At 37.3% G+C, this 21,551-nt stretch overlaps 1 protein-coding gene across 1 annotated transcript in view; it reads left to right on the top strand.

Moving 5' to 3' along the window:
* The window catches only part of CWF19L2 (CWF19 like cell cycle control factor 2), a 142,849-nt gene that overhangs the window by 31,457 nt on the left and 89,841 nt on the right, over nt 1–21,551 (top strand). The window contains exons 7-8 of the mRNA XM_055306576.1: nt 3,904–4,019; nt 8,368–9,014. Of these exons, the coding sequence (XP_055162551.1) occupies nt 3,904–4,019; nt 8,368–9,014 (763 nt within the window). The remainder of the gene's footprint in view (nt 1–3,903; nt 4,020–8,367; nt 9,015–21,551) is intronic.

Here is a 21,551-nt window from a genome sequence, read left to right as displayed (position 1 = left end):
TATGGGTTTTGTTTTTAAGAGTTAGCACCCATTTTATCACTGGAAAAGCAGAAGTAACCTCTCAAGGCAGCCAGGGCAGCCTGGGTAGAATACAAATGGAAATCAGAGGGAATCCTACAGGAAGTACAGTGTAAGTGCTGCCTTTGAGCAAACCTTTAGTGTCACTTAGGAAGGGAGCTCCCTAAACCACATTATTTGTGATTGGAGAAGAACAGGGCTGCAGGGGACACCCCCCTCCCCCGCCGCCAGGTGAACAGTCGGGGGTACCGTGTGACATCAGGTGCATTGGAACTGGGTACCCCACTCCGTGTGGGGTCGGGGGGCCAGCACCGTTCTCCACCTGCCTGCCCCTTTCCATAGGAGTCGTCTAAGGAAACTTCACCAGTAACCTTCTTAGTGCCACCACCAGTCACCCCTCGCAGCTTTGCATAGCACTGTCGTCCCTCAGCAGTGCCTCTCCAGCATCATATGTGATAGAGAACAGTGACCATACCTGTCCTACATAGGTATTGTGAGCATTTGCTAAGAATGTCTTTTCAGCTGAATATCTGGGATACAGTAAATGCTTAATAATGAAGACAATGTCAAATACTTGTTCTTATGATGAAATGTTTTGGGAAGATTTTATCAACAGGTTTTTTTGTGATGATTGAGGTACCATATTTTCAAAAATTAATCTTGTTTTTTTTTTCCTTAGAAAAGATTAATTGGACAAGTAACGAAACTGTTCTCAGCATTTATACAGAATTACTTTTACCAATATTCTGGTAATGGGAATATTTGTATAAAGTTTACATGGCACATATACATATAAGCTTATTTTCATAGCATCCATGTGAAGATAGCACTGTAGCTGTTATTGTCCTGAATCTCAAAGGCACTAAGACTTAGGGCTGCTAGCTAATTTGCTCGTAGTCGTATGAGTGATCCTAGAACCCAGATCTGATGGCTCGTTTAGCTTTAGTGATTTTGGATTCTTTACTACCAGATTGTATTTACTACTATGTAGTTAGTAGAAATTCTTGCCTACAGACCATTCTGATGTATTTCTGTTCTTTCTATGTATATTTTCTATTTTTTGGCTTTCCCTTTTTGAATCTTTTGACTTGGAAGAAACATCATAAGTGGCTTATATCAACTGCCTTATAATTGAAACAAAGGTCCAAGGAAGTCAGTGACTTGATTAAGATCTTACAACTAATTTGTAGGAGCAGCAAGACTGATACTTAGGTCTCCTGATACTTACCTTATTATTTTTTAAATTATCTATCTTCTGAGAAAAATGGGGAATGTAGCCTGAATTTGTTTAGCTATATTTTGTGTCTAACAATATAGCCTTTAATTATGATGGGAAGCATATCCCTTTAGTCTGTTACATTTTGGCTTTAGGTATAGGTGTATGTTAAATGTTGTATGTTGGTGAGTTTATTATAATTATTTGATATATCTTTACCTAAGCATAGTGAATAGGGACTATGTTTTATTTATGTTTTTACTTCCTACTAGGTTTAAACATTTTCATATTTGTAGTAAATGTTTACTAAATATTTGTTAGATTGAATTTCATGATGGATGGTACTGCAAATTGTTATTTTTCATTTACTTTTAAAATGTCTGATATTTTGTTTTAAAAATATTGCATTATTGTATCTAATTATAAGATGAATAAGACTATTGAAATAGAAAATATAATTAACTAGAAATGACATTTTTATAAATATTTCTAAGATTGTAAATTTTGTTCATAGCTGAATTCACTGAAAATTTTTATTCTTGTTTGATTTCCCTGATAAATGTCAACACAAAAGAATAAAAGTCTTCCTTTTTCTCTGAGATTTTTTTCCTCTGAACTATGTTAATATATTGGTGATTGTTCAGGAAATAATCACTATGCCCATCAGCATTTTTATCAGTTTCATAAATAGCTCCTTGAACTTGTGTAGCTGGTATGTTAACATAGGTATTAATGACAGTAGGTTTCTCTTTGTGTAAATTGAGGATTTAGACTAACTTTGTTCACTGATTGCATTGTTGCATAGACTATATAAGAAAATGAGAGCAAGAGCAAAATAAACTTGGGAGAAAAGTGAATCATTGAGTTAAGTAGAGATCTAGGTTTTGAAGTACTAAGTACTTTAGGTCTATAAAGAAAGACCAATGTCTTAGAAGAGATTGCTTAACAAAGAGACTGGAGATTTGAGTGAGACTGCAGTTAATAGATTGAGGAAATCTTTTTTTTTCCCTTTAAACTTCTTATTAAAATTCAACTCATGCGGAAAAGTACACAGTCTGAAAAGTACAGACTAATCATGTTCACAAAATCATGTCATCAGCACACATTTTTGAGAAACAGAACATGTTAGCATCCCAGAAGCTCCTTCTGTGGCGTTTGAGGCACTGTGCTCTTGTTGGAAAGGTGGCCACTGTTGTGGTGTCTGGCACCAAGGTCAGTTTTCCTGGAATCATAGAGTGCGTATTGTGTGCCCTTTTGGTGCCTGCTGCCTGTGTTCATGTTTTCACATTCATCCATGTTGTTGTGTATAGGTGTGGTCATTGATTTTCATGCTGTATACTAGTCTGTTTTAGGAATATATCATTTATGCTGTATTTCCATTTTTCTTATAGTGAACATTTGGATTATTTTCAAGGCAGGGATTACTGCAGACTTCACTGCAAAGATTCTTATATGTGTCTTTCACAGTCTCTGTGTATTTTTGTTGATGATAGAACTGGGGGTGATACAAAGCAATCATTTTTAGACAAGGAAAATCAGGAATAGAGTTTTGACTTAAGTGATTAGATTTCTTTATGCACATCAAAAGTGTTCTGTATGTAGAAGGAATTACAAGCAGCTTAATAAAGTTTGGAGGCATTCAGATTTTCATAGTTGGTAATAATGACTGCATAGAATAATTTGTTTTATATACATTTCAGTATTATCATCTGTGATTTCCTTATTTGTTTTTTGTGCTGGATCTGAGGTAGCTTTTCCCCTGCTGTTTGTATACTCTTATTCTTTATTTCTGGGAATGCCCTGCCTCCTCTTATCTTTGTTTATTGAAATCCAACTCATTGTTTTAAGCCTGATCTGTAAAATTTTCCCTGACCACCTATTTAGAAATAACTCCTTTCTCATTTTTCTGTAATTACTTCTATCTCTATTTTTGTTACATATTTATACTTATTATTATTTTTGTACTCTTATCCTCATACTCTTGGATTGCAGTTGTTTTTGAGTATAGTTTTATTTATTTTTGCCTTCCTCAGTCCCTAAAATCTGTACCTTGCATATATAGCTATATAAACAATATGTTGAGGGGCACCTGGATGGCACAGATTAAGTCTTTGACTCCTGGTTTCAGCTCAGGTCATGATCTCAGCGTCCTGAGATTGAACCCCGTGTCAGGCTCTGTGCTTAGCATGAGTCTGCTTGAGATTCTCTTTTTCTCCCTCTCTCTGCCCCTCCTGTTCATGCTTTCTCTCTCTGTCGAATAAATAAACCTTTTTTTTTAAAATAAAAAAAATAATATATTGAATTTTATTTTTTTAACATGTTGAATTTTTTTTTATAATTTTTATTTTATTATTTATGATAGTCACAGAGAGAGAGAGAGAGAGAGAGGCAGAGACACAGGCAGAGGGAGAAGCAGGCTCCATGCACCGGGAGCCCGACGTGGGATTCGATCCCGGGTGTCCAGGATCGCGCCCTGGGCCAAAGGCAGGCGCTAAACCGCTGCACCACCCAGGGATCCCTAACATGTTGAATTTTAAGTGTCCTTATGGTTCTTAATGTCCAAGAAAAAATATCTAATTTATACTTTAGAAATTATTACAGAAGTAATAAATATTGATTTTATTATAACCACATGAGAAGTATAATTAACATTAAGTATTGGAATGTAGTTTCAGTAGTGGAAGATGGTGGATTAAGCTGGCTGAGAAAGTCTTACCAGAGAATGAAGGAACAGGCTGAGAAACAGAATAGAAATTTTGAAGACATTGTTGCTGAAAGATATGGGGTGAGTACTGATATTAGAGATTAATATTTAATAGATCATAATTACTATCTAATTAATATTAATGTGTTATATTTATAGTTATATGAGAAATAAGTGTCTTTAACTTTGTCAGTGTTTTGTGCCATGAAGCTCTTTTGAATTAAATGAATATTAAATCTCAACTCTTATTGACTGCCAAAGGCATTTTCTACCTTTTTTTAATTATGTAAACTTAGGTAGCATATTTTTATTGACATGATGAATATAAAACTTAAGTGAATACAATTTAAGTGTGTGTGTTTAATGTAAATAAACTTTTTCATTGTGAGGAAATTTAAATAATGCAGGAAATCCTCCATGGTATACCTTTTGAGATAACCACTGTTAAAATTTTAATATATTTAGGGGTTTTTGCTTATTCCAGAGATTTTGCAGTATGATAGGTTTTTAAAAATATATTTTAACAATATATTTACATATGTTTTATATATTAACAATTATATATTAACTATATATATTAATAATATATTTACATATATATATATATATATACACAGACACACACACTCTTTAAACAATGGAACCATGATATTTTACATGATATTTTAAAACCAGCTCCTCCATTTACCATGTGTGGATATTTTTGGATTTTCATAGCTAGTAATTTTAATATTTAGAAAAAAACAGGTTTAGAAAATAAGATTTCAAGAATATGAGTAAGCAGAAAAAATAAGTGAGATTCAGTCAGTAGATTCAAACCTAGGTGTTCTCTCCTAGGACCCATTTAAACGGTGTAAAGTAGGTAATATATTGAGCACTGGATGAATTGTGGTCCTTGCTGTTTTTGTCGTTTGTATCATTACCCTATTTTATTGAATCTAAGAAGCCACTAAGTTTAGACACATGTCTCAATAAGAAGGCAGAGAGCTGCCTCTGATGCAATGCTTTTATTATGAAACCGCCCCCCTCCCCATCATCATTTCTGTTTTTTTTTATAATAAATTTATTTTTTATTGGTGTTCAGTTTACCAACATACAGAATAACACCCAGTGCTCATCCCGTCGAGTGCTCCCCTCAGTGCCCATCACCCATTCACCCCCACCCCCCACTCTCCTCCCCTTCCACCACCCCTAGTTCATTTCCCAGAGTTAGGAGTCTTTATGTTCTGTCTCCCTTTCTGATATTTCCCACACATTTCTTCTCCCTTCCATCATTTCTGTTCTAATCATGTTGTTATTCAATTTAAGAGACATGTTAAATCTGTATTTGTAAATACTTAAAAAAGATGAAATGTTATGGATTATCTCTGCCTAGGCTAATATAATAACTTTAACGTGTTTTGATTCCCCCATCTCAGCTCTCAGATTTTCTTGAAATAATTTGAAAAAAATTCTTTAAGTTTTTATTTAATTTCCAGTTAGTTAACATACAGGTTAATATTAGTTTCAAATCACAATTTGGGCATTCAGCATTTCCATACAGCTCCTGGTGCTCAGCACAACACCTGTGCTCCTTTATCCCTATCACCTGTTTCCCTCATTCCCCCCACCACCCCATTTCTCCTCTGGTGACCAGCAATGTGTTCTCTGTAGTTCAGAGTCGGTTTCTTGGTTTGTACTTCCCTCTCTTCCTTTGTTAATTTGTTTTGTTTCTTAGATTTCACATATGAGTGAAATCCTATGGTATTTGTCTTTCTCTGACTGCTTTATTTCACTTAGCTTAATATTCTAGCCCCATTCATATCCTTGCAAATGGCAAGATCTCATTCTTTTTGATGGCTTATATTCCATTGTGTGTGTGTGTGTGTGTGTGTGTGTGTGTGTGTGTGTCTGTATATCTGTTCATCAGTCAACAGGGCTGCTTCTGTAATATCCCTTTGATTTAGCATTTTTGTATCTGTTGGGTAAATACCTAGTAATTCAATTGCTAGATCATAGGGTAGCTCTATTTTTAACATTTTGAGGAACCTCCATACTGTTTAACACATTGGCTACACCACTGTGTTCCCACCAACAGTGTAAGAGGTTCCCCTTTCTCCACATCCTTGCCAACACCTATTGTTTCTTGTATTAATTTTAGCCATTCTGACGGGTGTGAGATAATAGCTCATTGTAATTTTGATTTCCCTGATGAGTGGAGTTGAGCATCTTTTCATTTGTCTGTTGACCATCTGTATGTCATCTTTAGAAAAATAGAATAGAAATATAAATATTATAATATAATATATATGTTATATATAATATATCATATATAATATAATATAATATTTAATATATAATGATTATATTATATATATAAATATTATATAATATTTAATATATAAATATTAAAATAGAAATAGAAAAATGTCTATTTAGGTCATCTGCCCATTTTTCAATTGAACTATTTGTTTTTTGGGTGTTGAGTTTTATAAGTTCTTTTATACTTTAGATACTAACCCTTTATCAGATATATCATTTGCAAATGTCTTCACCTATTCCATAGGCTGCCTTTTAGTTTTGTTGATTGTTTCCTTTGCTCTGCAGAAGCTTTTTATTTTGGTGTAGTCCCCATAGTTTGTTTTTACTTTTGCTTTTGTTTCACTTGCCTCAGGAGATATAGATAGAAAAAAGTTTGTGCAGCCAGTGTTACTGCCTGTGTTCTCTTCTAGGATTTTTATGGTGTCAAATCTCACATTTAAGTCTTTAATCCATTTTTAATTTATTTTGTGTATGGTGTAAGAACGGGTCTGGTTTTTTCTTTTGTATCTTACTGTCCATTTTTCCCAACATAACTTGATCTTTATTCCATTATCCTGTAACTTGTAGTGTTTAGTATTACAGATGAAGAGTTGGTAACAGTTTTACTTTTTTTTTTTTTAGAGAGGGAGAAAGTGTAGGGGAAGGATAGAGGGAGAAGGAGAGAGAATTGAGAGCAGACTGCTTGCTGAGTGTGGATTTTGACATGGCGCTCGATCTCAGGACCCTAAGATCATGACCTGAGATGAAATCAAGAGTCAGATTCTCAACCGACTGATTTTTATGTATGATTCTTTTTTTTTTAAAGATTTATTTATTTATTCATAGAGAGAGAGAGAGGCAGAGACACAGGCAGAGACACAGGCAGAGGGAGAAGCAGGCATCATACAGAGAGCCTGACGTGGGACTCAATCCACGGTCTCCAGGATCACGCCCTGGGCTGCAGGCAGCGCTAAACCGCTGCGCCACCGGGGCTGCCCTGTATGATTCTTTATGAATCTTTATATGCTTTATTTTCTTCCCTCTCCTAAGACTACCAGATGATCCCTTCATACCTAGAAAGTTAGCTGGAGAAATATTCTTGTATTATTATTATCTTGTTAATACTTTCTTCTATCTTTGCTTTTTCTTTCTGGTAGTATTCATATATGCATGTTAGATTTTCTAGAATTAATTGTCCTTGTGTCTTTTTTCCTTATAACGTATTTGTATACCATCTTTTCCTAGGTAGAGAGGATTCTCAGGCTAGTGTTGAATTCACTAGTACTGGATGAAATACTTTCTGTTCTTTTGTTCACCATATCTGCATGTTTTTGGACACATAGTTTTTCATTTATAAGTTTCTCATGTTCTTGAATTCTTGTTTTTCATGAAAGTCTGTTATGTTTTAGTAACGTAGCATCCTCTTGAATCTCACTGACCGTAGGAATTAATTGTTTAGAAATGATGTCTTCATTGTTTTCTGCATTATATTTTGTTTTAGTGCTGGGCATTTGGTCTAAATTCTATTGAGTTCCCAGATATTTTTCATTATTTGGTAATTTTTGATGAATTAATCATATTTTTTTGGCACTTATTTTAGGGTAGTATATTAGTTTGCTGGGACTGCCATAGCAAAGTTCCACAGGCCTAAACAACAAATCTATTTTCTCACAGTTTAGGAGAATTGAAGTCCAAGATCAAGGCATTACAATGTTTGGTTTCTCCTGGGGCATCTCTTCATGGCTTGTAAATGGCTGCCTTCTTACTGCGTCCCTCATATGGTATTTTCTCTTTGTATGCTCATCCATTCTGTCTTTATTTATATTTCTACATTTCTTCTTCTTTTATGGATATCTGTCAGATTGATTTGGGGCTCAACTGAACTTTTTACTTTCAAGTGCCTATCTCTAAATGCTGTCGTGTTCTGAGTACCAGAAGTTAGGTCTTCTACATATGAATTAGATGAGGGCACATGTAAGCCTTTATTAGGTAGGATGATTGTATGGGTCTCTTCTTTTCTTCTTTGTTGGGTTTTTCTTCATTGTGTTTATATGACAGTGTATCATAACACAGTGGCATATGGGGGCACAAGTCATTGAACCTTTTTTTTTTAATTGTAGATATCTTGTTTAATTTCTCTTCTTTGTAGTCAATGGAAATATTTCAGTCAAAATTAGAAGAAGCTGAAAAAACTGCATCCACAAAAGAAGATTGTAAACGAGAACGATGGAGGAAACCAACATATGCAGAAAAAGCACAAAGTAGTCAAGAAAGTAGAAAATCAGACTTGGTAAAATATAATAAAAATTCAAGGGATAGATACCATTCAACAAATATTACAAACAGTACCAATAAAGAGAAGTTTAGTGGTGATGAAAAAGATAATAGGTCTGGGTCTTTAGAAACCTGTAGAAGACAGTCCAGTCCAAGGCAAAATCAAGAGTTTTCTTCCTTTGGAAATTTGAAACCCAAATTTTTAAGACCCTCTGATGATGAAGAACTGTCATTTCATAGCAAGGGCAGAAATTTTGAACCCTCCTGTTCATCTTCAGCACTGGTTGATCATGGTTTTCGAAAACCCACAGAAAACAGTGAAGAAAGTTCTTCATCATGGAGCCAATCTGATGTGAGAGAAGGAAACAGGAAATGGTCACATCAAAGATCATTAGAAACTGGGGGCACTGTGGACCATGGGGACGTTTCAGATGATGCGAGAGAAGAATCACGGGATGAGAACCTAAGAGATGACTCTCTGAAGAAAGAGCATCTACAGGACACACAGTCTCCATTTGCCGGGTATTTTGTATTTATTTTTTAAGCTGATGAATGAATATTAAATTGCAGAGGATTCAAAGAAATGAGCTGTATTTACAGAGTATCACTTATTAAGTAGATAGGAGTTATGATCAGTTTCTTAAGTATTGTGGAAGACAAGATATGCACATTAAAAAAAATCAGTAGCTTTGTTTTAGGGGTTGCATTGCATTCCACAGTTTTATTTAATAAATGGAAGAAGAATTCAGTAGCTATATTAGATCAAAATTGTTGCTTTTTTGCAATCTAAAAAAATGGAATGAGTTGATAATCCCTTTAACTGGATATGCTACAGGAGGTACTTTGGTAGACTGTGTTACTGCTGCCATATTCCTTTCAAAGGAAATCACTCCATTGTTAAATGTAGTTATAATTGTAAATATTGCATGGCCAGTGGAGGTCTGGGAGACTGAAGGAAAATATGCTGCCAAGCCAACATATGGAGTGAAAACGATATATGAAAGATTCTGCAGAAGGAAGCATGAATTATGGTGACTGTTTTATAGTTAAGAAATAACCCACTTTTGACATTAACAGGTTTTAAAGATGTTAGCATTTCATTTTTTTTAATAATAAATTTATTTTTATTTTTTTTATTGGTGTTCAATTTGCCAACATACAGAATAACACCCAGTGCTCATCCCGTGAAGTGCCCTCCTCAGTGTCCGTCACCCATTTACCCCCACCCCCCGACCTCCTCCCCTTCCACCACCCCTAGTTCCTTTCCCAGAGTTAGGACTCTTTATGTTCTGTCTCCCTTTCTGATATTTCCTACCCATTTCTTCTCCCTTCCCTTATATTCCCTTTCACTGTTATTTATATTCCCCAAATGAATGAGAACATAAAATGTTTGTCCTTCTCCCATTGACTTATTTCACTCAGCATAATACCCTCCAGTTCCATCCACGTTGAAGCAAATGGTGGGTATTTGTCGTTTCTAATGGCTGAGTAATATTCCATTGTATACATAAACCACATCTTCTTTATCCATTCATCTTTCGATGGACACCGAGGCTCCTTCCACAGTTTGGCTCTTGTGGACATTGCTGTTAGAAATATGGGGTGCAGGTGTCCCGGCGTTTCATTGCATCTGTATCTTTGGGGGTAAATCCCCAACATGCAGTTGCTGGGTCGTAGGGCAGGTCTATTTTTAACTCTTTGAGGAACCTCCACACGGTTTTCCAGAGTGGCTGCACCAGTTCACATTCCCACCAACAGTGTAAGAGGGTTCCCTTTTCTCCGCATCCTCTCCAACATTTTTGGTTTCCTGCCTTGTTAATTTTCCCCATTCTCACTGGTGTGAGGTGGTATCTCATTGTGGTTTTGATCTGTATTTCCCTGATGGCAAGTGATGCAGAGCATTTTCTCATGTGCATGTTGGCCATGTCTGTGTCTTCCTCTGTGAGATTTCTCTTCATGTCTTTTGCCCATTTCATGATTAGATTGTTTGTTTCTTTGGTGTTGAATTTAATAAGTTCTTTATAGATCTTGGATACTAGCCCTTTATCTGATACGTCATTTGCAAATATCTTCTCCCATTCTGTAGGTTGTCTTTGAGTTTTGTTGACTGTATCCTTTGCTGTTCAAAAGCTTCTTATCTTGATGAGGTCCCAATAGTTCATTTTTGCTTTTGTTTCTTTGCCTTCGTGGATGTATCTTGCAAGAAGTTACTGTGGCCGAGTTCGAAAAGGGTGTTACCTGAGTTCTCCTCTAGGATTTTGATGGAATCTTGTCTCACATTTAGATCTTTCATCCATTTTGAGTTTATCTTTGTGTATGGTGCAAGAGAGTGATCTAGTTTCATTCTTCTGCATGTGGATGTCCAATTTTCCCAGCACCATTTATTGAAGAGACTGTTTTTCTTCCAGTGGATCGTCTTTCCTCCTTTATCGAATATTAGTTGACCATAAAGTTGAGAGTCCACTTCTGGATTCTCTATTCTGTTCCATTGATCTATGTGTCTTTTTTTGTGCCGGTACCACACTGTCTTGATGACCACAGCTTTGTAGTACAACCTGAAATCTGGCATTGTGATGCCCCCAGCTATGGTTTTCTTTTTTCTTTTTTTTCTTTTTATTTTTTTTATAAATTAATTTTTATTGGTGTTCAATTTACCAACATACAGAATAACACCCAGTGCTCATCCCGTCAAGTGTCCCCCTCAGTGCCCGTCACCCATTCACCCCCACCCCCCGCCCTCCTCCCCCTCCACCACCCCTAGTTCATTTCTCAGAGTTAGGAGTCTTTATGTTCTGTCTCCCTTTCTGATATTTCTCACACATTTCTTCTCCCTTCCCTTATATTCCCTTTCACTATTATTTATATTCCCCAAATGAAGGAGAACATACACTGTTTGTCCTTCTCCGATTGACTTACTTCACTCAGCATAATACCCTCCAGTTCCATCCACGTTGAAACAAATGGTGGGTATTTGTCGTTTCTAATGACTGAGTAATATTCCATTGTACACATAAACCACATCTTTATCCATTCATCCTTCGATGGACACCAAGGCTCCCTCCACAGTTTGGCTATTGTGGACATGGCTGCTAGAAACATCGGGGTGCAGGTGTCCCGGCGTTTCATTGCATCTGAATCTTTGGGGTAAATCCCTAACAGTGCAATTGCTGGGTCGTAGGGCAGGTCTATTTTTAATTCTTTGAGGAACCTCCACACAGTTTTCCAGAGTGGCTGCACCAGTTCACATTCTCACCAACAGTGTAAGAGGGTTCCCTTTTCTCCACATCCTCTCCAACATTTGTTGTTTCCTGCCTTGTTAATTTTCCCCATTCTCACTGGTGTGAGGTGGTATCTCATTGTGGTTTTGATCTGTATTTCCCTGATGGCAAGTGATGCAGAGCATTTTCTCATGTGCATGTTGGCCATGTCTGTGTCTTCCTCTGTGAGATTTCTCTTCATGTCTTTTGCCCATTTCATGATTGGATTGTTTGTTTCTTTGCTGTTGAGTTTAATAAGTTCTTTATAGATTTTGGAAACTAGCCCTTTATCTGATATGTTATTTGCAAATATCTTCTCCCATTCTGTAGGTTGTCTTTGAGTTTTGTTGACTGTATCCTTTGCTGTGTAAAAGCTTCTTATCTTGATGAAGTCCCAATAGTTCATTTTTGCTTTTGTTTCTTTTGCTTTCGTGGATGTATCTTGCAAGAAGTTACTGTGGCCAAGTTCAAAAAGGGTGTTGCCTGTGTTCTCCTCTAGGATTTTGATGGAGTCTTGTCTCACATTTAGATCTTTCATCCATTTTGAGTTTATCTTTGTGTATGGTGCAAGAGAGTGGTCTAGTTTCATTCTTCTGCATGTGGTTGTCCAATTTTCCCAGCACCATTTATTGAAGAGACTGTTTTTCTTCCAGTGGATCGTCTTTCCTCCTTTATCGAATATTAGTTGACCATAAAGTTCAGGGTCCACTTCTGGGTTCTCTATTCTGTTCCATTGATCTATGTGTCTGTTTTTGTGCCAGTACCACACTGTCTTGATGACCACAGCTTTGTAGTACAACCTGAAATCTGGCATTGTGATGCCCCCAGACATGGTTTTCTTTTTTAAAATTCCCCTGGCTGTTCGGGGTCTTTTCTGATTCCACACAAATCTTAAAATAATTTGTTCTAAGTCTCTGAAAAAAGTCCATGGTATTTTGATAGGGATTGCATTATACGTAAATTGCCCTGGGTAACATTGACATTTTCACAATATTAATTCTGCCAATCCATGAGCATGGAATATTTTTCCATCTCTTTGTGTCTTCCTCAATTTCTTTCAGAAGTGTCCTATAGTTTTTAGGGTATATTTTGAGAACCATTTGAATGGTAAATGGTTCTCCAACCTTTTATTTTCAGGTTGTAGGTGTCCTTCTGTCTAAAATGAGTCTTTTGTAGACAGCAAATAGATGGGTCCTGCTTTTTTATCCAGTCTGAAACCCTGCGCCTTTTGATGGGGTCATTAAGCCCATTCACGTTCAGAGTTACTATTGACAGATATGAGTTTAGTGTCATCATGATATCTATTTAGTCCTTGTTTTTGTGGATTGTTCCACTAAACTTCTTCTTAAAAGGGAATTTTAAGAGTCCCCCTTAAAAAAAATTTCTTGCAGAGCTGGTTTGGAGGTCACATATTCTTTCAGTTCCTGCCTGTCTTGGAAGCTCTTTATCTCTCCTTCCATTCTGAATGAGAGCCTTGCTGGATAAAGTATTCTTGGTTGCATGTTCTTCTCATTTAGGACCCTGAATATATCCTGCCAGCCCTTTCTGGCCTGCCAGGTCTCTGTGGAGAGGTCTGCTGTTACCCTAATATTCCTCCCCATGAAAGTCAGGGACTTCTTGTCTCTTGCTCCTTTAAGGATCTTCTCTTTATCTTTGGAATTTGCAAGCTTCACTATTAAATGTCGAGGTGTTGAACGGTTTTTATTGATTTTAGGGGGGGATCTCTCTATTTCCTGGATCTGAATGCCTGTTTCCCTTCCCAGATTGGGAAAGTTTTCAGCTAGGATTTGTTCATATACATATTCTGGCCCTCTGTCCCTTTCGGCGCCCTCGGGAACCCCAATTAAACGTAGGTTTTTCTTCCTTAGAGTGTCATTTATTTCCCTTAATCTGTCTTCATGGTCCTTTAATTGTCTGTCTCTTCTTTCCTCAGTTTCCCTCTTTGCCATTAACTTGTCTTCTATGTCACTCACTCGTTCTTCCACCTCGTTAACCCTCGTCGTTAGGACTTCTAGTTTGGATTGCATCTCATTCAATTGATTTTTAATTTCTGCCTGATTGGATCTAAATTCTGCAGTCATGAAGTCTCGTGAGTCCTTAATGCTTTTTTCTAGAGCCACCAGTAGCCGTAGAATAGTGCTTCTGAATTGGCTTTCTGACATTGAATTGTAATCCAGATTTTGTAACTCTGTGGGAGAGAGGACTGTTTCTGATTCTTTCTTTTGAGGTGAGGTTTTCCTTCTAGTCATTTTGTTCAGTGCAGAGTGGCCAAAAACAAGTTGTATTGGAACACGGGGGAGTATCTTCTGAATCTGTAGACTTTAAGTCCCTTGACTTCCCCTGGACCTGGTCCGTCCAGCTGGTCTTCTGGGGGAGGGGGCTGCTGTGCTGATTTTCAGGTGTTAGCACTTGGGGGAGCTGCTCTGCCCCTGCCTGCTGCAGGGCTCAGCGGGGGTTGTTTACCCCATGAGGCCCCAGGAGGAACAGCCGCAGTGGCTATAGCAACTCTGGAAGCCTGGATTCAGCCTCCGCAGGAACTACGGGGCTCTCCGTCTGCAGGGCCTGGAGGCTCCGGGGCGGGGCCGCTGATCTGCTCAGCTCGGGGCAGGAGCGTCCTTGCTGTCCTGGGCCCTCCCGGCCTCTGCCTGTCCCGGGGGAGGCCGGATGCTGGGCTGTGTCCCGGCGCCCTGTGCTCCTGGGCCTGCGCTGTTGGATTCGCGCTCCCGCCCCGCAGCCCCCTCCGCGGAGCCGCCGCCCGAGCCCCTCCGAGCTGCTCCGGCCCCGCCGTGCGCGCTGCAGCCCTTAGGGAGCTCGGCGCACTCTCCGGGGCGCAGGTGTCTGTTAGTGTCCCAGGGAGCCCGAGGGCATCCCCGCCCTCCTGGGTCCTGCTCCACCTCCCTGCGAGCCCCTTTCCGCCCGGGAAGGTTGGTGCAGCTCCTGCTCCTCCGGGACGGGGCTCTCCCGTCCTGGGGACACTCGCCCCGGCCTCAGCCCGGCTCCTCGCGGGGCCCCTCCCCCTCGGAGGCCTTTTGTTTCTTTATTTCTTTTTCCCCCGTCTCCTACCTTGATAGAAGCGCGAACTCTTCTCACTGTAGCGTTCCAGCTGTTCTCTCTTTAAATCTCAGGCCGAATTCGTAGATTTTCAGGATGATTTGAAGGTTATCTAGGTAATTTGGTGGGGACAGGTGACTTGGGGACCCTACTCTTCCGCCATCTTGTCCCTCCCTCAAGATGTTAGCATTTCAAAAGAAAAATATGGATACTATAATGGTTGTACCTCTAATAATTAGGAAAATAGGTAGCATTTCCTGGTGTTATCTTGAACCTGTTATATACAGGGTTGGGTTAGTAGACTAGGAAATCCCAGTTGAGGAGAAACTGATTTAGCTATAGAGCTGGGTCTTATTGGAGATAGCCAGCCATAAATGGAAAATACATGTCCAAAGGATAATGATTAGCTTATACTAGAATGATAATCAGATTATGTTTAAAAATACCACCAAATGAATGGGACACTAAAGGAGGAGGTTTTTTTATGCAATAATCGAATTTGGTGGTGGCAGTAGTAGGTGTCAGCATTGTGGTTTGGGGTCATGAGTCTGGTAAATTGTTTTTGTTAGCAGTTCCATCTGAAGCTGTGGATTTTAAATCACAGTGTATACCTTGCAGTGGAGAAGAAGCTGGCAAACCCTGGACTGAGTCGTGGGAGCTCCAGTCAGATGGGTTCTGGTTCAAGGTAGGGCTTTGTTCCCAGGAAACCAAAGGAAAGATCTAGTTGTATTGACATGTATACATGACAGGGACTAGAGAATGTCTAAGGCTGTACACATAATGTAGTTGCCCGGGCTTTACTCTAGGTACTCTGAAAGGTAGACTGTTTCTAGTCCCCACCTCTTGATGGGCTGAAACTTACTTCCTTTGATCATCAGGGTTGCCTTAACCTTTGGGCAATCTGCAGGTCTTGACGCCTGTGACTGCAGCTGCATGTGAAACAGTCTAACACTCTATTTCACCTGGTTCTCTAATTCTTATTTGTAGGTTGTATTTAAGTTGTAAGTTTCCGATAGAACTACTGTAATATAGGCACTCACTGGAAGATCTATATGTTTATAACATACATGTTAGAATGTTATACTGTATATATTTATGTAAACATATATATGTTTAACGATTTGTTTTAATAAATATATTTTATTTATAAAATATATTTTGAAAATATTTTATATAGGCACTCACTGGAAGATCTATATGTTTATAACATACATGTTAGAATGTTATACTGTATATATTTATGTAAACATATATATGTTTAACGATTTGTTTTAATAAATATATTTTATTTATAAAATATATTTTGAAAATATTTTATATAGGCACTCACTAGAAGCTGTGTATATGCTTATATGTTATATATATTTATGTAAACTATATATTTTATTTTAGAGAGAGAGAGAGCTAGCATACTTAGGTGGGGAGAGAGGCAGAGGGAGAGAATCTCTAGCAGTCTAGGGCTTGATCCCACAACTGTGAGGTCATGACGTGAGCTGAAGTCAAGAGTGAATGCTTGAGTTAAAAAGTTGGTTGCTGGGTTATTTTGATGTCAGATGGTTTGAAGCTTTCCATGAATTTCATGATTGACCGGAGAAGGAAAGAGCAGTCTAGAAATTATCTACATATATGTGAAAGATGAAAAGAGTTCTGAGCCTGTGTATGTTTTGTGAAGTAAGAGACCAAAGGAAGATGTGGAAGAATGCCTATTTTCAGGGACTTGAGTCAGTGAAGAATCGTGAGAAACTCTTAGTTTGTTTGAACATTATTCTGGGTATATGCTGAATTTTTTATAAAATGCTAGAATTCTAGGGAGCTTTAGAACCATGAATCTTAGAAGTATGGGAAAAAAATCATCGAACTGATTTTAGAACTAGGAGAAAATATTGTGACTCCTGAATTTTCCAGATGGGGAAACAGAAACATTTGAGGTTGTAACTTGCAGAGTGTTGTGTCACTAGGGTTACTAGGTTTAGCAAATAAACAAAAGTAAGTCCCTTGCAGAATTTGCACAGACTTACACAGAAAAATTTTTTTGTTTACCTGAAATTCACATTTGACTGGATGTCATATTTTTTATCTGGCAATTGTATGTAACACTAGCCATTTTCTGTGTTTGTGACTTTTTACAAGAGATAGCATGTGTAATTATATATAAAAAAACAATTATATATTTAAGTTACGTAGCTTCACAATGCATATACTGTTCTAAACCTTGGTTTTTTTCTGCCCTATCAGTGTATCTTAAAGACCTTTTCAGGGGATCCCTGGGTGGCTCAGCGGTTTGGCACCTGCCTTTGGCCCAGGGCGCGATCCTGGAGTCCCGGGATCGAGTCCCACATCAGGCTCCCGGCATGGAGCCTGCTTCTCCCTCCTCCTGTGTCTCTGCCTCTCTCTCTCTCTCTCTATCATAAATAAATAAATAAATCTTTTTTTTTTTTTAAAAAGACCTTTTCACATCAGCTTGTATGTATGTATGTAGCTTTCAAAGGCTCTTTAATATTCTGTTAAAACTTAGATAGAAGCTAGTATTCCTCCTCAGTCTCCTGTTGATGGACTTGAGGTTGTTTCTAGTTTGTTGCTCTTAGAATAATGCTGCAGTGAATAGTTTTGTAATATGTGTCTTTGCACACTGATTAAATATAGCTGAAAAACTCCAAGTGTGGAATTTTATTTATATATTTTGTTACATTAACCTGTTTACTCTCTAACCAAACTTTTCCTTGCCAACAGTATTATTGCACTTTTCAATCTTTGTTGTATACCTACTTCAGAAACAGTTGTTCCTTGATTTGCATTTCTTTAAGTATTGGTGAAGTTTGACATATTTTTAAAATGTTTGTTTACTTTTATTTTAGCTTTGCTAATTAGTCATGTGTCGTGATAACTTTTTTGAGTTCTCCATGAGACTCTTTAGTTTTCATGTAATATATAGTGTTTTCATCGCTAGTAGAGTTGCATTTTCTTCTTGTTTCACTTTTCTTTTTTCATCCTTCCTTTCATTCATTCTTACTCTGATCAGATTTCTCATTCTTTTCCTTTGTCCTCTTTAGAGCTTACAGTTATCTTAGGTAGACACAAAACATCCTCTCAAAGTGGTCAATGTGCTCAAGATCTTTAAGCTTATTATTCTTAGAAATAAAATGTGTTTGTATATAATTTTGTTTTGTGGAAAAATATTAGGTATATATTTTCAGGATGTTGAAAACTAGGAAGTATGCAGTATGAACAAAAATTAGTGTGATGTCCTTAATTTGGATTTTATGAAGTTGACATCAGGAACTAACCCATAGTTTTTAGAAACTATGAAGAGGACTTCTGAAATTTAGCAGTAATCCTGGAAAATGAGAAACAGTTTGCACTTTTTTCTTTTTATAGTGTAATTGCAGATGTTATGGCAATGTGGTTGTTATTTTTGTTGTTTTTTTATTTTGTAAGATTTTATTTATGTATATGACAGAGGCAAAGAGAGCATAAGCAGGGGGAGCCAAAGGCAGATGCTTAATTGATTAGCCACCCAGGTATCCCAGCAATATTTTTTTCAGAGTATTTGCTCATCATTGTAAATGCTTAGAGAAAGTAAAGAGAAGTCTTTTCTTGCTGTTTGCAGCTAGGCTGTATCTTTGCTGTGGTATTAACAAGATGAAATAATGTGTTCTTTGTGTGCTCAACGATTCATTTTAATGTCTTTGTTTGATACCTATTGCTCTTCTACAAAGTATGTTGAAGTATGTGTTAATATTGAAGATATTAGAATCAGCTGTTTGGAATTCTTGTATATTATCTAATTTATCCTTATCTACTAATAAACAATTTAATTCCTGTTAGGAAATCCTCTCCCCCCAAAAAAAAGATGTAGGAGTACAAATTTTATGACAATGAAAGTTGCTGCTTTTAAAGGTCTCTTGGGATTCCAGTTATTTTCTTGAAACTTGTGAGCTTTGTTGGAGTTCTTCATACCTTCATTGTCCCCTTGATGGAATCTTTAAGCTTATATACTGAGAGTGACAGGAAGAGTAAAGTTCTTAAAAAAAGGGAAGAGTCAAGTAAAATGACAAAGATAGGCCTTTGGATAGAAATAATAGAGGTCTTTGGCAATTTAATCATGAATATCATCTTTGGAATATCATAGACCAAATTATGATTGTGGGTCATGAGATGGTAGAGATAGAAAGTATATGTGGGAGACACAGGTTAAGTGAATGGCCTCCTTTCTCTCTCCCTCCCTTTTTTTTAATGGCACAGATACCTGAATACATTATTAATGGAAAAGAGTATTTATTTTATTTTATTTTTTTATTTTTTTAAGAGTATTGATTTTAGAAGAGAGATGACAGATGCCATAATTGAGCAAAATCCCAAGGTTACTGTGGATGAACATAGAATCCAGTGTCCTCCTACAAGTAGAAGAATTAACCGGGGGTGGAAGTGTTAAGGAAAAGGAAGGTGTGGCTGTATATTGTGAACAACAGGAAAAAATTATAGAAATTCTTGATGACTTAGGTCAGTGTTTTTCAACATATGATCCCCATAATATTGGTGTTCTTTTTACTCTGGATATGGACCACAGTGATTTTAATAGCTTCTGAAGAAAAAAAGTGATTAACAGCTTGATTCATACACAGCTCATAAAATTGCAATGTCCTCTCATTTTTATGACTTAACTGTTATTAGCTTATTTTATTTTTACCAAAAAATATAGATGAATTTTTGGAACAGAGTTACCTTAAAATTAGCAGTCCATGTGCATATCATATTTTCTTTAAGTAATCCTTAGAAACTGGAAATTTGAAAAATAAACTTTTACTCAGATTTGAAAAAGGTGTCTGCTGTGACAAGGAATACAGTGACAAGGGGAGGTTTTTTTTTGTGCCAGACATGTCCCTTGGAGCTTAAATTAGATGGCTTTGACAAATTCTTTCTACTGTTTATTTTATACTTACTGAACACACTGATTTCCTAGGTCTAGTAGTATAAAAACGGGTATGACGTCATACTCTTCAAGGAGCTCATAGTATCAAAAAGTCAGTTATATATAAGCATGTAAACAAATATAGGAGCATAAATGCCATGGACTTAAAGTTACAGGTATAGGTATAGATCCTTATAGTTTCAGTTCTTACATACAAGAAGGGATGTCTCTTCTGAGAAATAATCAGGGCAATAGAATCCAGGAAATAACTTGGAGACAAAAAACAGCATGGTCTAGTTGAATATTGTGATTAGTATTTTGGAGTATTAGATGCAGTAGCTCCCTGAAGAGAGGACATATCTGGAGTCTTCGCATCTCTGAATCCTGAGAGTGCATAGCATACATTGGCCTCTCAATAATTTATGGAATGTATTTGAATGGGAGGAAGATGAATAGGCAGGTGTTGCAGGTGTGGCTTGTGTGCTCTGTAAATGGCATACAAAGTTATGCTTATGAGTCAGATAGTATTCTGTTGTGATAGGAAACAGGTATGTCCAGGATTTGAAATCAGAGTTGTATTTTAGAAAGATTCCAAGGTATTCCATAGGTTAACTTGGGAAATGGAACAGATTTGAGTCTGAAATACTGCTTAGGAGGCTATAGTTGAGAGACAAGAAGTCATGAACTGAAGGAGTGAATGAATGTAGAAGAGAGGAGGAACTTGAGTTGGCCTCCACGGCTCAGTGATGAAGCTTTTAATTCTGCGGTCCCTGAAAGGGTTTGGTTACTTCTCTGTGCACCATTCCTAGATATTCTTCTGTACGTTTGTCTTTTTTTTTTTTTTTTTTTAATGTAAGTAATCTTTACACCCAGTGTGGGGCTTGAGTTCCTGACCCGGAGGTCAAGAGTCACCTACTGAGCCAGCCCAGCAGCCCTCTTTCTTTTCTTGAAAAGATTTCACCATTGGATTTTGAACATAGTGAACGGAGGACTGGTTGGAGAATTCTTCTTTGATTTAGTAATTGGCTCTTAGGGGCAAAAGGAACTAACCATTATTGAGTACCAGGTTATGTGTTGTGTTTGGAATTTTATTCTATTACTGCAATTACTATAATTTTATACATTATCACATTTGATCCTATAATGTAAGGGTATGTATTAATCAGTGTTTGGGTTTTATAGCCTCAGGTTAAGACACTTGCCCAATCTCATAAAGTTAGTGACAGAGTCTGGATTTGAACTCATGTCAGTCTAACTCCAGAACTCCTTTTCTCATAATCCTAGGAAGGATTTCTCATTTCTTGTAAGGTTATAATTGGCAGTTTAAAGAAACAGCTTCTAGAGCTTCATGCAAAGCTTGCGTTAGGAACTCTTAGAATTTTATTAGTAGTCTGTTTTTAGGTATTTATACTTTTATTTTTATCCTTATTTATTCATAGGCATGTATCTATTGACATATTGACACTTGATATAGTAGTTTATTAACATCCCTAAAATCTTTCTTCTCTAAAGGAGATGAATTAATGGTTTTGGGCCTTTGACTTTTCTACTTTTCCTCTTCTCCTTCTCCTCCTTCTTTTTCTAAAATTTATTTATTTGAGAGAGAGAGAGAGCAGGAGAGCAGGAGAGACGAGGAAGAGGGAGAGAGAATCTCAGGTAGACTCCATGCTGAGTGTGGAGCCCAACATGGTGCTCAGTCTCACAACCCTGAGATCACAACTTGAGTTGAAACCACGAGTCAGATGCTTAACTGACTGTGCCATCTAGACTTCTCTGGTGTTTATTCTATAATTCTGAATATAGGTCTATAATTCTATAAATCTGAGCTTGCATGCAAGACAG

The sequence above is a fragment of the Nyctereutes procyonoides genome, unplaced genomic scaffold (assembly GCF_905146905.1).
Source record: "Nyctereutes procyonoides isolate TBG_1078 unplaced genomic scaffold, NYPRO_anot_genome, whole genome shotgun sequence".
NCBI classification, from domain to species: domain Eukaryota; kingdom Metazoa; phylum Chordata; class Mammalia; order Carnivora; family Canidae; genus Nyctereutes; species Nyctereutes procyonoides.
This window is presented reverse-complemented; position numbering and strand designations above follow the sequence as displayed.